The sequence below is a fragment of the Seriola aureovittata genome, chromosome 23, assembly GCF_021018895.1.
Source record: "Seriola aureovittata isolate HTS-2021-v1 ecotype China chromosome 23, ASM2101889v1, whole genome shotgun sequence".
In the NCBI taxonomy this organism is placed as follows: Eukaryota; Metazoa; Chordata; class Actinopteri; order Carangiformes; family Carangidae; genus Seriola; species Seriola aureovittata.
This window is the reverse complement of record NC_079386.1, coordinates 13,179,671-13,192,517: the sequence shown is the minus strand read 5'-3', so window position 1 is coordinate 13,192,517 and position 12,847 is coordinate 13,179,671. Positions and strand designations below refer to the sequence as shown.

The 12,847-nt window shown below is 41.3% G+C and overlaps 1 protein-coding gene across 1 annotated transcript in view; it reads right to left on the bottom strand.

Annotated features, from left to right (window-relative positions):
- Window positions 1–1,321: 1,321 nt before the first annotated feature.
- Window positions 1,322–12,847, bottom strand: part of poln (polymerase (DNA directed) nu) — a 51,911-nt gene continuing 40,385 nt past the window's right edge. Inside the window, exons 22-27 of the mRNA XM_056368657.1 lie at window positions 8,132–8,263; window positions 3,801–3,911; window positions 3,451–3,529; window positions 2,958–3,025; window positions 2,671–2,732; window positions 1,322–1,986 (exon numbers count right to left, since the gene is read on the bottom strand). Of these exons, the coding sequence (XP_056224632.1) occupies window positions 1,894–1,986; window positions 2,671–2,732; window positions 2,958–3,025; window positions 3,451–3,529; window positions 3,801–3,911; window positions 8,132–8,263 (545 nt within the window). The 3' untranslated portion in view covers window positions 1,322–1,893. The remainder of the gene's footprint in view (window positions 1,987–2,670; window positions 2,733–2,957; window positions 3,026–3,450; window positions 3,530–3,800; window positions 3,912–8,131; window positions 8,264–12,847) is intronic.

Below are 12,847 nucleotides of genomic sequence, written 5' to 3'. Positions count from 1 at the left end.
GCGTCCTGTGCATTTGCTAAACGCAAACAAAGGAGTTTAAAATACTGGAAAGCAGCTTTATTAGTGTTTGTTTTACCTTAATACCTCCTTTGAACACCCCTACTCCAAAATTGCAGAGTGCTCTCTAGAATTTGCACATACCAGTCTCACACTCCCCTCTCAAAAGGGGGGAAGGCCTTGCACCCTTCAACCACAGAACAATGAGAGAATAGAGGGGCAGATTTCCATAACACTGTCCATTGCTGTGGCTCTGAACTGCTCATACTGACCTGGTGAGAAAAGCTTCTCTCACATCAGCACATGGGGAGCACATTCCTGCTGGTGGGTTCAACAGGCAAAGTGAAGGGCCACTGAAAAAGAGAGGGAACTAGAAGAATGTAAGTACATGACAAGACAGAGCTGCTGGCCGAGCTGCTAGATATCCTACATGCCACCTTTATAACCGACTTAAAAAGTGACAAGTCCTATAATTAGTAACCAACATGAGGTGACATTTCAAATAGGTAATGGGGGTCAGGCTTTGTTTGAAATGTCACAAGGCGTATAGTTCTGCTAGGCCCATTTTCAGGGCTTAAAGGGTCTTAATTGGAGGACAGTATAAAAGGGGCAAAAAGATTCTCTCTGTGGCTGCCAGAGACAAGGAAACTCGGTCAGTGTGTCTGGAAGCCGGTGACTGTGTGTGAGTGCATTCATGGTGTCTGTGTGGATAAAAAAAAAAAAAAGAAAAAAAAAAGTGGAGCGCGTGTGTTTCTGACCTGTCGGTGTGTTTATGCTTGTGTACGAGCATTCGTGGAATGTGTGTGTGTGACTGAGGCACGAACAAGACAAAGGGGAGAGTGGGCTAGAGCCAAGTGAGCGGATAAAAGATGAGCCGGAGAGAGCGAGGCGCTGGATGCTCACAGCTGAGCAAAATTAGATCATCTGCTTTGAATCAGATGAATGCAACCAACACAAAGGTGAAGCTTATTAAAGAAAGTGTCCCTGAGACTATGGCCTTAAAGTAATTGAATATCTAAATACGATTTTTAAAACTCTCTCTTGCTCTTTTTTACCCTGGAATTTCTCTTAAAACTCAACTACAATTTAGTTTCACATGAATATTATCAGGGAACTCACTTGTTGAAATACAAGGTTATTATGCTGCTTCAATTGTTCTGCACCTCTTAATAAGCGCATCAGCTCTAAAATTGCACAAAATGGAATATGGAAAATAGCTTAATTAATTAAGGATTAGTTTTTGGAATACAAAGAAAAACATGCAGGAAAAAAATGAAAAAGGATGAGCGGTCATTGGGTTCAAGTGGGAAAGTAAGAACACAGAATAAATTAAAGTTTTATTCAACACGAACAAAGCATAAAAACAACAAGTCTTAGCTCAACTGCTATGCTCTTTTAAAAAAAAAAATAATTCTAACAACCAATTTTATGAACCAATACATTCAAGCTCTCCTTCAAATGTGTAGCTTCACCTTGGCAACGAGGCAGAGAAAACACATTGGTCTTAACAAGATAGTGTGAAAACAGAGGAGGAGAGGAGGAGGACGAGGAATGTTTTTTTTTTTCAGGATGGAGAGAGACAGAGAAGGAGAGAGAGAGAAAAAAAAGAGAACTGGCGCAATCCAGTCTGTGGCTCCTGCCGTTGCCCCAGGATACGGATGGAGTGAAAGCACGAACTGGGAGCTGGAAGGAGCTGCAGCTGCCTGGTTTCCATAGCGATGTGGATGCAGGACAAATGAGGAGAGAGGTGGAGAGACATGCTATGAGAGGGAGAAGTGGAACAAGAAACTCAGAAAAAAGATGAGAACCCACCAAGAGGGAGAGAAGGGAGAAAATGTTGGTGAAAAAAAGGTATATTATTTGAACACAGGGGCGTGGTGGAGAGAGTCAAAGGACTCAGAGAAAAGCAGAGGGAGACACTGGAGGGATGTTAAGCTCAGACATGGACCCCCAGGACTTGCCACTGGAGACCACCACCTTCAGGGGGACCTGGGAAACATGCACGGAAACATGCACGCACACACACACACACACACACACACACACACACACACACACACACACACACACACACACACACACACACACACACACACACACACACACACAGAGGAAAGGGGATATGTGTCAGGGTGTTAGCATACATGTGTAACATGATGTGTTCACAGTGACCTACATTGATTTTCGTCACTCACCTCAACTGCTGCCTAATACAAGACAAGTGTCAAAGTGGATGGTAATTTCAATACCAATCAATTTCAATTCAATTCACAGTATAAACGCCCAGTAGTGGGGGTTTCTGAAGCAAATACATGTATTTTTGATAGTCAGTATTTCAATGATCAATTACTGGTTTTTTACCGGAAAGACAGATAGGATGATTTCTGAGTCTTAAAAACAACAAAACTAACAACTACCATTTAAAAGTAAAGGCAATTACTACCGATCGGCCATGTGCCTATGGTCGTGATCATTCCCCTCTGCTAATACAGAACGATTGTTATTGTGTACATCTCCCTTAGCCTCGGTGCCATGGCAACAAAAAAAACTTGAACTTTGTGTCCATGATTAAACAAAGGTAGAGAGTGCAGTGCAGTGTAAAATCTCTAAACATGACAACTGACCCTACTATAAAACTGAATGATTGTACTCAGCCAGGTTCTAGTCACTCACCTTGAGATGGACACCCAGATGGTCTATGTGCTGCAGGGACTCCATAGTGCTCTTCACCAAAGCTGCAGACAAAAAGTGTATGCACACACGTATCCACACAAATATCAACAATCATATCACTCACTATAGCCATAATAATAGAAAAGCCCTTTTATGCAGCACTGTTCAACCACACTAGAAATTGTAGAATTGTTACATAAATGACCCATAGGCTTTAGTATCTGAAATAAATTTCAAGCATATTTGATAACTGATCTCTAATGCTGACAGTAAATGCATCAACGTACCTGCAAAATGTTCCACCTGAGAGTCCTCCACTTCGTACAGCAGCTCATCGTGGAGCTGCGCTATCAGCCTGCAGTTACAAACACATTCAGAAGACTACTACGCTACAACCACAACTACTAATAATAGTGTGACACACATTTGACACCAAGTATCTTCATTAACAAATCGCCACAAAGACTTTACTCTAGCTGAAAGTTGGGCATGCAACGGTAGAAATCATTCAGGAACATGCCTCAAAAAATTCAGCTGGCTGCTAAACCAGTGAATGCTTCTCATGTGTTTTGATGTGAGAGACTCAAGTCAGTTCCTGTCTATAAATATAGGGCCTGTTTTTCCTGTGTAGATTCACAAAGATGCACGGTGTGAAGAGCCAGAGTGTATTTTGTTACAGTAGATGTATGAAAGGAGAGATAGAAGGATACAGTGTTAGGTATAACATGGGAGCAATGGCTTGTAATATGAGCATCCTCAGTCTGCAGAGCCATGGTGTACCTGGCAGAGAGCGAGGTGGTGGAGGAGACCAATTTGAAAATTCGGATCATGGCCATCTTACAGAGATCAGCAGCAGAACCTGTACACACATACACATAAACAAAAATAACACACGCATCTGTTGGACCACAAACATGTTTCCAAGCAGTCATCAAAGTGATGACAATTACCCTGCGAGTTCGGGGTTTTAACATGTTGTAACTGTGAGGATATTAAATGAAGTTACAGTGATTGACTTTATCCACAAACAGCTGTCACTCTGTGATCACTAGAAGCAAATGAAGAAGGTCCAGCTTTTACAGACCAGCACACAGGCTGGTGCAATTCCACGCAACTGTCAGTCATCCTACCTTGGACCATAAAGTTGACAGCTTGCCTCTCAGCCTGCATGCGGATGCCCCAATCTGGAGAGTTGATGTTAGGGAGGGTCCGCCGACGACCCATGATGGAAAGCACATAACCTAGATAAAAGCAAAAATTTAATATATTTCAAATATAATCATTTATAGTTTTGCATGCTGCGTTCTTGCCTTCAGTTGTGCGAGTTGTGCGACAAAATACTGTGAATCCCTTTCTTTATTATCATTAAGAAGCCAAATACAACATAAAATAATCAGATTGTCACAAGACAATCAACAAGTTGTTTTTCCAGACATTTTTCTGATAGTTGCTTTTTTCACACCAACAGATCTTTTGGTCTTTAGACCAAAGTGACACTAACTCAAGTGACATCACTTATCAAATTTCATACAGCTGAAAAAAAAAAAAAAAAAGGCTTTACACAACCTCCTCCAGACCTGTAAAGACTCTTAAGAATACAGTCGATGTGGAGAAGGGCATGTCCACAAGGAGGACGCTCAAAGTCAAGACCAGTCCAAGTCAAAAAACTGTCCAGATTGAAACAACTTGAAGATGATAAATCATATTTTGACCCATGACCCTGGATGGAAACTCTTTTCCTTTTACCGTCTCACTCCTTTCAGTCAAGCGAGTCATCCATAACTACACATTGAGCAGAACTAAAAGCTACAGAGTGCGATTTGAAGGGAACAGTTTCATGAAAGGTCATTTGTTGATACAGCATTATAGGTGATTATGGTAACAGCAGGCTTACAATGACACAAGCATACACCCACCCACACACAAGTGTGCAACACACACACACATACACACACACACCGTGGCCACGATACACATACAGAAGCAAAGAAACACACTTTCATTCCCAGTACAGTCACAGAAACACATTAGAAGGCAACATAAGAATGTGCAGTGACATAAACACACCCATTATCATATGCAGGTATGCAACACACACACACACGGCCACACTCGCACACAGTGGGACCAGTACATTCCACCAGCTGGACAACAATGGAGCTGGCTTTACGGCTAAATCCCTCTAGTATCCCTTACTATGGGGAAAGCCAACCAGGGCATGAAACCTGAAAGACCCTCTTCCCAGAACACACACACACACACAATCACGTACACAAGCATAAATGCATAGGAAATGAGCACACGCCAGTAGTGACAAACACAAAAACCTTCTACTCACTGTGAATTGACCCATGACACATGAGTGTGACCTTTTCACTAGGAATGTGACCTTTGTTCTGGGGCCCGATGACAGGGATGTGCAGTGTACTTTGGGTCCGTGAAAACACATCACACAAATGTTTCCATTTATGGACAGGTATGACTGTGAGTCACACAGGAATGTGTGTGTTTTTCATACTCAACAGGTCAGGTTTTCAAATCAGTGACACAGAAGGACACTGCTTTTCAAGTTCAGGTGGTTTTGGTGGTCAGTGGTTGGAGAAAGTGGCTCTACATTTGATGGACAGCAGCGCTAGACACTAGAATTGAACAACAATTCAACATCATTTATTAACGTTCAGTGGTATTATACTGTGATGATATGATCATAATGTTTTATTGTTTTAAATTAATAATTTGGTACCAGATGTAATTAAAATAAAAACGTGTCATTAAATGTCCTGAAAACCTTTTTTCTCAATCAGCTTCTTCCAGCAGTTGAGTTTAAAAGTCTTCTCTTAATAATAAGGGTTATAATTGGGATGTTTTCTTTGACTTCAATCTTGTTGCATTTTTATTTAATGATATAGAAAATGACTTCAGATTTTGAATTTTTTATGGGCTTTAAGCCCTTTGGGTTTAGTCTGATGTATTGCATAACAGTAAGAAGAAAGTTTATTGCACTAGATATCCATTTGATTATTTTTTATGCAGTTTTGCATAGATGATCCATTTTGTAACATACATGGACACTGGGAAAACATTTTTATTAGTGTTGTGATATAAATTTTGACCCAGATCACTGCAGATTGTTGAGATTTAAGAAAGATTCAAATATTTATTATATCTCAGAACTCAAGTTTTAATAATGGTAATTAATAACAAAACCTTTCGGAGAATAAAAGTTTGCATTTATTTTCATCTCTATTTAGTGTTTCAACTGAAGCTGTCCACATAGCTCAGTATTGCTTCATCTGTGGTGACGTGCCAAAATCTATGAGAGAACATGAGAGGCTGAAGCAGCTAACAGCTAAACTTCAAATCCTTTCTTTATTACTAATAAGTCTTGGCCAACTCCATTCTCTGCAGCTTGCACATGAAATATCTAAATGCATATGTGCATGAACAATTCACAGTGCCTCAGAGCCCAGGACGTGTCTATGTGCGAGTGTTATCACAGCCGGGTGTTTACATATCTGTGCAGATCACGGCTTCCCCTGTGTCTGTTAGGGGCTTCAGAAGACTTGGCCGGTGTTCCATCTCTGTGATTCCCCCTGTTGTGTTTAACAAAAATCTTCTTTATCTTTTTCTTTTGTCCTCTTCTTTGTACTGTTCCTTCTTAGTTTTTACATCATTGTACTTCTTTCTCCATTACATCCTTTGCGTTTTTCTTCTTTCTACACCCACAGTGTGATACTGACCTCACCTTCACGTTTCCTTTCTAATACATTTCCAACAAATATGAGAGTAACTGAGCCTGCACTGCTCACTTCAGCTCTGCTCAGGCTGCCAGTATCCACCAGAGCTGAACACAATATCACTGTATCAGATACCAATCAACTATAAGCTGAGTGCAAAGTGGACAAGGAGCCACAGCACAAATGAATTTCTGCTCCCAGAGTCACAGCACAGCAGCTAAAACAGCCAGTGACTCCAGTGTGATACTGTACGTCTCTTCCCGGCCAGTACAGACTATTTTATCGATCTGTTAAATTTCTGCTGTGGAATGAGAAGAGGAGGCAACAAAAAGGAGAAGCGATATTAAAACAATGACTTAGACTTGGACAGGGAATTGCAAAGAAGAAGAGAGAAAAGAAACAAAGAGAAAGAGCGCGACAGACAGAAAGAGGGACCGAGAGTGTGGGACGAGCGGGGCAGAAAAATCCCAGCACCGTCTCTGATGGGAGCATCACCATGGTGATGAGCTGAATTAAAGCCGACTGTTTGGCGCATCATCACTCTGCCCCTGAGAACGAGGAGGCTTCCACTGTGATCTGTGCGCAGCATTTTGGAAGAATGAGTCCATTACGCTGCTTCGATTAGGAAGCTGACACCGGAAAAAGGGAAGGCGATGAGCGGGGAGCGGGGTGTGTCACCGGTGATAGGTTGCTGTGGGTGACTGAGCACCTGTTTATGCGCGACAGTTGTGACAAAGGTGCTCGCCATCCCAGCGGGCATAAAAAATATCTACTGCCCTGACCTAATTCCTGTTGTTTACTACAACACAAGGTTACCAATCAACACTGTTATACAATAGAAAATGACGAAGGACCTAGTTTTCCATGCAACAACAGAGCAGCTGAAGTTGACTCTGACACATTTGGTTCTTTCCCACTGATTTCTTCTAATTTGATTAGGTTGTAATTGGTTTACAGTGTAACCCATCAGTGTTTTATTAGCAAGGGGAATGTCAATACAGCACACAAAAGACAAAGTTAAGATGGGATCAGATCACAAGCCAGAGGCTGAGGTCTAAACACAAGCAGGAGGATGCGTTTTGGTGCATTCTGATTGCATCTGTCTGCCTGACACTGGGCTCATGTACCGTGTGCAATGAGGGTTAAAGTGCAGACTTTACACTATTTTGTGTGAGCGTGTTCAAGTCTCAGGTGTGCTGTGTTGGCAGTTCAGTCGGAATATAAATAGAGTGTCCCGTCTGAACCATCAGCCCCTTCCCATAGCACCCCGCCCACCCACCTTGTCCCCCCTCAAGTATTGACCCACACCAGTTTGTCTCATTCCTGCCAATGCAAGCACATCCTCTTCTTCTGCAGCCAAACACACACACATACGCACACATACGCACACATACACACACATACATATCTCTGGTGAGCGTGGGTGTATGTGTGCATGCATAAGGAATTCAAACGACATGTATGTCAAAAGTGCAGGGCCTAACCCAGACACACACCCACACACATTTTTGTTATATTTGTTGGGACATTTTACCGACCTTCACTTATTTGTAATTCTTAACATTAGCCCCTAATTTCCCTTAAATCTGACCCTGACCCCCACCAATCTGATAAATAAATATTTTGCTATTCAGTATGTGACATACTTTCTCCAATTTCTATTCATTAACCTTGAGGTAAATATTCATATGTGAGACACAATAGGAATATGAATGTATGCAGACCTTGCTTGTGGCACAACTGAATGGTCCTCTGGATGAAGGCCTGGACTTCTCTGTAGGTCTGGAGGAAGCTGTCCTGGAACTGGCTGGCACGGTCAGCACTCACCCCCAAGATCCCTGACAGACGCTCACGACCTGCAGGGAACAACATTTACGACTCATTAACTAACGCATATTTAATAATGCAGGCTTATATCAGCAGAAGCTGAAAGGGAAACACTCTTTTTTGGACGGATTAAAAAGATGACATATAACATGTACATGTGTTAATTTACAGGAGCTAAACTAAGCTAACTTGCTGCTAATGGTCGCTTTATATTTACCATACAGATATGAGTGGCATCAATCTTCTGAACTAACTCTGGACAAGAAAGTGATGAAGTATATTCCCTAAAATGTTGAACTTTTTTTTTTTTTTTAATCTAATATCAATGTTCTGTATTGATTTGCAGCATGAATGACCTTAATGCAAAAGACCTTGAGCTGACGAATCAATAACCAGAGAAATTAAATGGAGCAAAACTACCTTTATCACGACTGAGTGACGAGTTGTGAGACGAGAAGGTAGAAGGCCAGGGGAAGAGAGGACAGTTGAGGGAAGGAGAGTGAACAGAGGACAGACTGGACCAGAGGGTAAGAGACAAAGAAAAAAAAGTAGAGCCAAGTGAAGGGTGAGAGATAGAAGAGGACAAGATAAAAGCAGTGTGGGCAAAGATCAGGGCAAGACTGCAAGGTAGGTGCGTGTGTTTCTGTGTGTGTGTGTAAAGTAAAGATAAAGCGAAGAACACAGAGGCCATTGTGTGTGTATGTATGTGCTTTCCCAGGAAGTGGATCGATAGAGGAGTGTAGAGGGTGAGCTAATAGGTGCCACAGCTACAGTGTCGTGTGTGTGTATGTGTGTGTTTGTTCATGGCTTTGAGCTCTGAGGGGTGTGTGTTGATGTTTGGTTGGTGATGAGTAATGTCATGCCAAACAGCCTGAGAGCTAGTAGGAGGGTTAGCAAGGATGGCAGCAGTTTCTGCAAATTCCAAATCACCCCCCACACACAGACACACACAGACACACGGAGACACACACATACTGGATGTTTGACCCTCACTGCACAGAATCATATGAGCAGAGTTTGACATTAGAAGAATGTTGTAGTCCACAAGTCCCGTGTTCAGCTGTTAAAGTTAAGAAATTAGAAATATTTGTATATTCTTAGATGGAGAGGGACTAGATTTGTTAATGAGGTAATGCAACTTTTTTGAGGAAAAACAATATCAGACACAAATTATTATTTCATGAACAGTATTTTTATTTGTTTGAAAACATGCGTGGGCACCAGGCTGTATCATAAGAGTGAATTCGATACTTTAAGAGTTAATATAAATAAATCAAGCAAATATCAATATAATGTCAGTCAGAATTGATTACAGGTTAACCTTAACTCGTAGGTTTAAAAAGTTGATATGGGTGAGATAATTACCATAGAGCCTTCTGACGTGGGTGTTCTTGTTGGTAAAAATGGCACTTCATACTTTTATTTTGAAAATTAAATAGCTTTTAGATGTCTCTTTTTTGTGTGTGTTGCGCTGCAGGCCGCTGAGTTCGATATGTATCTACTGTATGAAACAGGGGCAGAGGATGTGACAGAGGTTGACATGTAGATGCTAGACAGCACAGACTAAGGATAAGCATGTTCCTCTGTGTGTGTGTGTGTGTGTAGCCGCACATTCCTGCTGAATGAGGTCAGTTAAGGGAGTGACCTTTAACCTCTGTTCCTGACGCTCCCTGCACTGCTCCTCTTGTAACCCCTCTCAATCTCTTTTGTCCTTGCAGTTTGCCCTCTCTCATTTCTTCTTCTAATACTGCTGCAACATTCCTGTTAATTCTGCCCCCTTTCTGTTGCCCTCCTTTCTGCCCCTTCCAATTAAGTTACTGTATAATCAAAATGCAAAAATTGCAAAAAGGTTGCTGATACTGCTACTTTAAATACTTTCAGCAAGGTCACTCAGTCCTCAGCTGACAAAATGTAAAGATGTAATGAATGAAGAACTTTTGTTATATTTTCCATCAGTTTTTCAGCCATGCGGTCCTCCTTTATTTTCTCACTGCACACCACACCTATCATCATCTTTATTGTACTTTTTTTCCCTCCTCCAACACCATCGCCTGACCTTCTTATTTGCTGACCTATTTGTATAACGTATGTATGTATGTATGTGTGTGTGTGTGTGTGTGTGTGTGTGTGTGTGTGTGTGTGTGTGTGTGTGTGTGTGTGTGTGTGTGTGTGTGTGTGTGTGAGTCGATGGCACCGCACTCAGCCCCTCCTCCCTGGCCTGATTATTGTCTTGCGGAGAAAGCTTCCTTTTAGTATTCGGTATCCATGGCAACGCATCCTTCCATGAAGAGCTGTCTGTCTATGCTGATCAGGAGCTCCTTCAATTCCTCGTCTCATTTCCCTTTCTGTCTCTCGGCCCAACCCGCTCTTTACTCTTCCCCTTTCCCCTACATTATTCTCCCCTCCACCACCTCCCCCTTCCTTTTTTTTGCCTTTAGCCTATATTTTCTACAACTGCCTCACTATTCCCAGTGTCTCACCCTGTCTCTTTATTTTCTATCTCCTTGTGCGCACTCCATATTTTCTCTGCATTTTTAGCACTGACCTTTTGCTTTGTAAATTGTTCCTGCATGTGTCCCATGCCCCCCCCCACTTGTCTCAAATGAATAGCTTTTACAAATTTACCTCATTGCTTATTATAGTTGAGACTTACTGAGATTCCTTGAACTGAATCCTTCATCTGTGTGTGTGTGTGTGTGTGTGTGTGTGTGTGTGTGGTGTGTGTGTGTGCTTGTGTTTGTTTTCTCCCGCTGAGGTGTGCCACAGTAGAAGTACTACAGAAACAATCCATCATCAGCTTGAGAACATTAGATTTTGTTCAGCTCCTGAATGTGAGTGAGAGATAGCCGCTGGCCCAGTTCGCTACATGCAGATTCTGATGCAAACCATGCGCTTAAGGGTAATTGCTGATTGGTTAATTAAATCGAAGATATTTTCTGGATTTGTCATGATGCTGTTTTCAGGGAGAACAGTAAATGTCCTGTTTTAGTGATATATCGTGTCTGGGTCACGGTGACAGAGGACCACAGGAGCCAGATTAGTGTTTATGTAAAGAGGTCTTCAGTTTTGTATTGAGACAAACAACATACAACTATTTATTATTTTTATTTATAACTATATAGTATTTGAATTTTTCAGATATTGGCCCAGATATCTCAGCACACTATAAAGAGATACCTTTATCCGTATACTACAGCAAATGAATAGGTTACTGATCATTATAGTTTATAGTAATTGAACTTCCTCCAAATAAATCTAGAGAGAGCTTCTCTCACTACGCTGCTCTACGAAGCCAGGAGAGCAGCACCTGTGCAAGAAGTAAAACTAGGAAATGACCTATTTCAACTCCACTCAACTGTTGGAACAGAAAATGAACTTAACTGGTATAAAACTACATTAACTATTAAAACTAAATTTGTTTCAAGGAAATCTAAACCCTACTCACGACTTCTGACCCGTTTTCCCGGCCCTACAATATGTTTATCAATATATTTGTCACTCCATCTGGCCATATGGCGCCTTTCCCTGTCCTTCACTTTGGCTCAGACATGTTGAACACAGTCAAGAACACAGATGCCTCAGATAGAAAAGCTGTATGAGCCAGCAAACTGTGCATGGACTAGTGAAATGATATGACATGCGAGTAAGCTTTAAGGATTTTTTTTTGTCTTTTCTCAATATTATCTGTTTTTTGTTTTTGTTTTTTTTCTAAAGGAAGTGATCAGATTGAATCTGGGAGTCACATCCCTGTGCACCCAAAAGCTTATAATAATTTATGGTAAAACATTTTAAAATATTTTCTTGTGTTTTGAACAAGAATGATCTCTACATTAGAGAAGATTGTATTTTAAACGGGTGCTGTAATCTTGTATAATTGCATTTTTGACAAAAAGCTCTTAATCTTAAAACTGTTATTATTCCTCATTACAAGCTTTTTGAAGATTAGGAATTTATTATAAGTCGGTACCTTGACGGTCCAGTGGTTGATTCACACCAGGTCATAGCAGAGGTGTTATGATGTGTTGTGATAACTTTGGGGATAAAAGCTGTAACTCTAAATAAGTATTTAAAGTGGTTACTGGCAATAAAAGTTGATGAGGAGTGCACTGCCCGTAAAACCTCCCTCCATCACACAGGTAGGCACAAATGCACATGTAAACTTGCCCACACTTTGTATGCAAGCAGATAGCAAACACGTCCATATATACACACCGACACTCACTTATTATCTGTCAAATTTTCAATCCGCTGCCAGTGATCTACTACAAGAAACACACACAAGCATACAAATATTTGTTTAGTCTCCCATGACACTCACTTATGTCACTCTGGTCATGTGTTTATGTACTCTGTGTGTGTGTGTGTGTGTGTGTGAGATCACAAGAGCAAAAACGTGTGAACCATAAAAGGGTCACAAGTAGCACAGACGGGTCTCCTTATGAACCACAAGGGTGCATTACACATTCATCTTCCTCTTACTCTTTTTCCACAACATGAAAGAAACACAGGAAAACTACTATGTCCTAGAAGAAATCACTGGTAACCTAAAATCTTAGCTAAAGTAATCACATCACTGCCCTACTCCAGGCTCTTCCTTCCTCTGTCACTGGCTT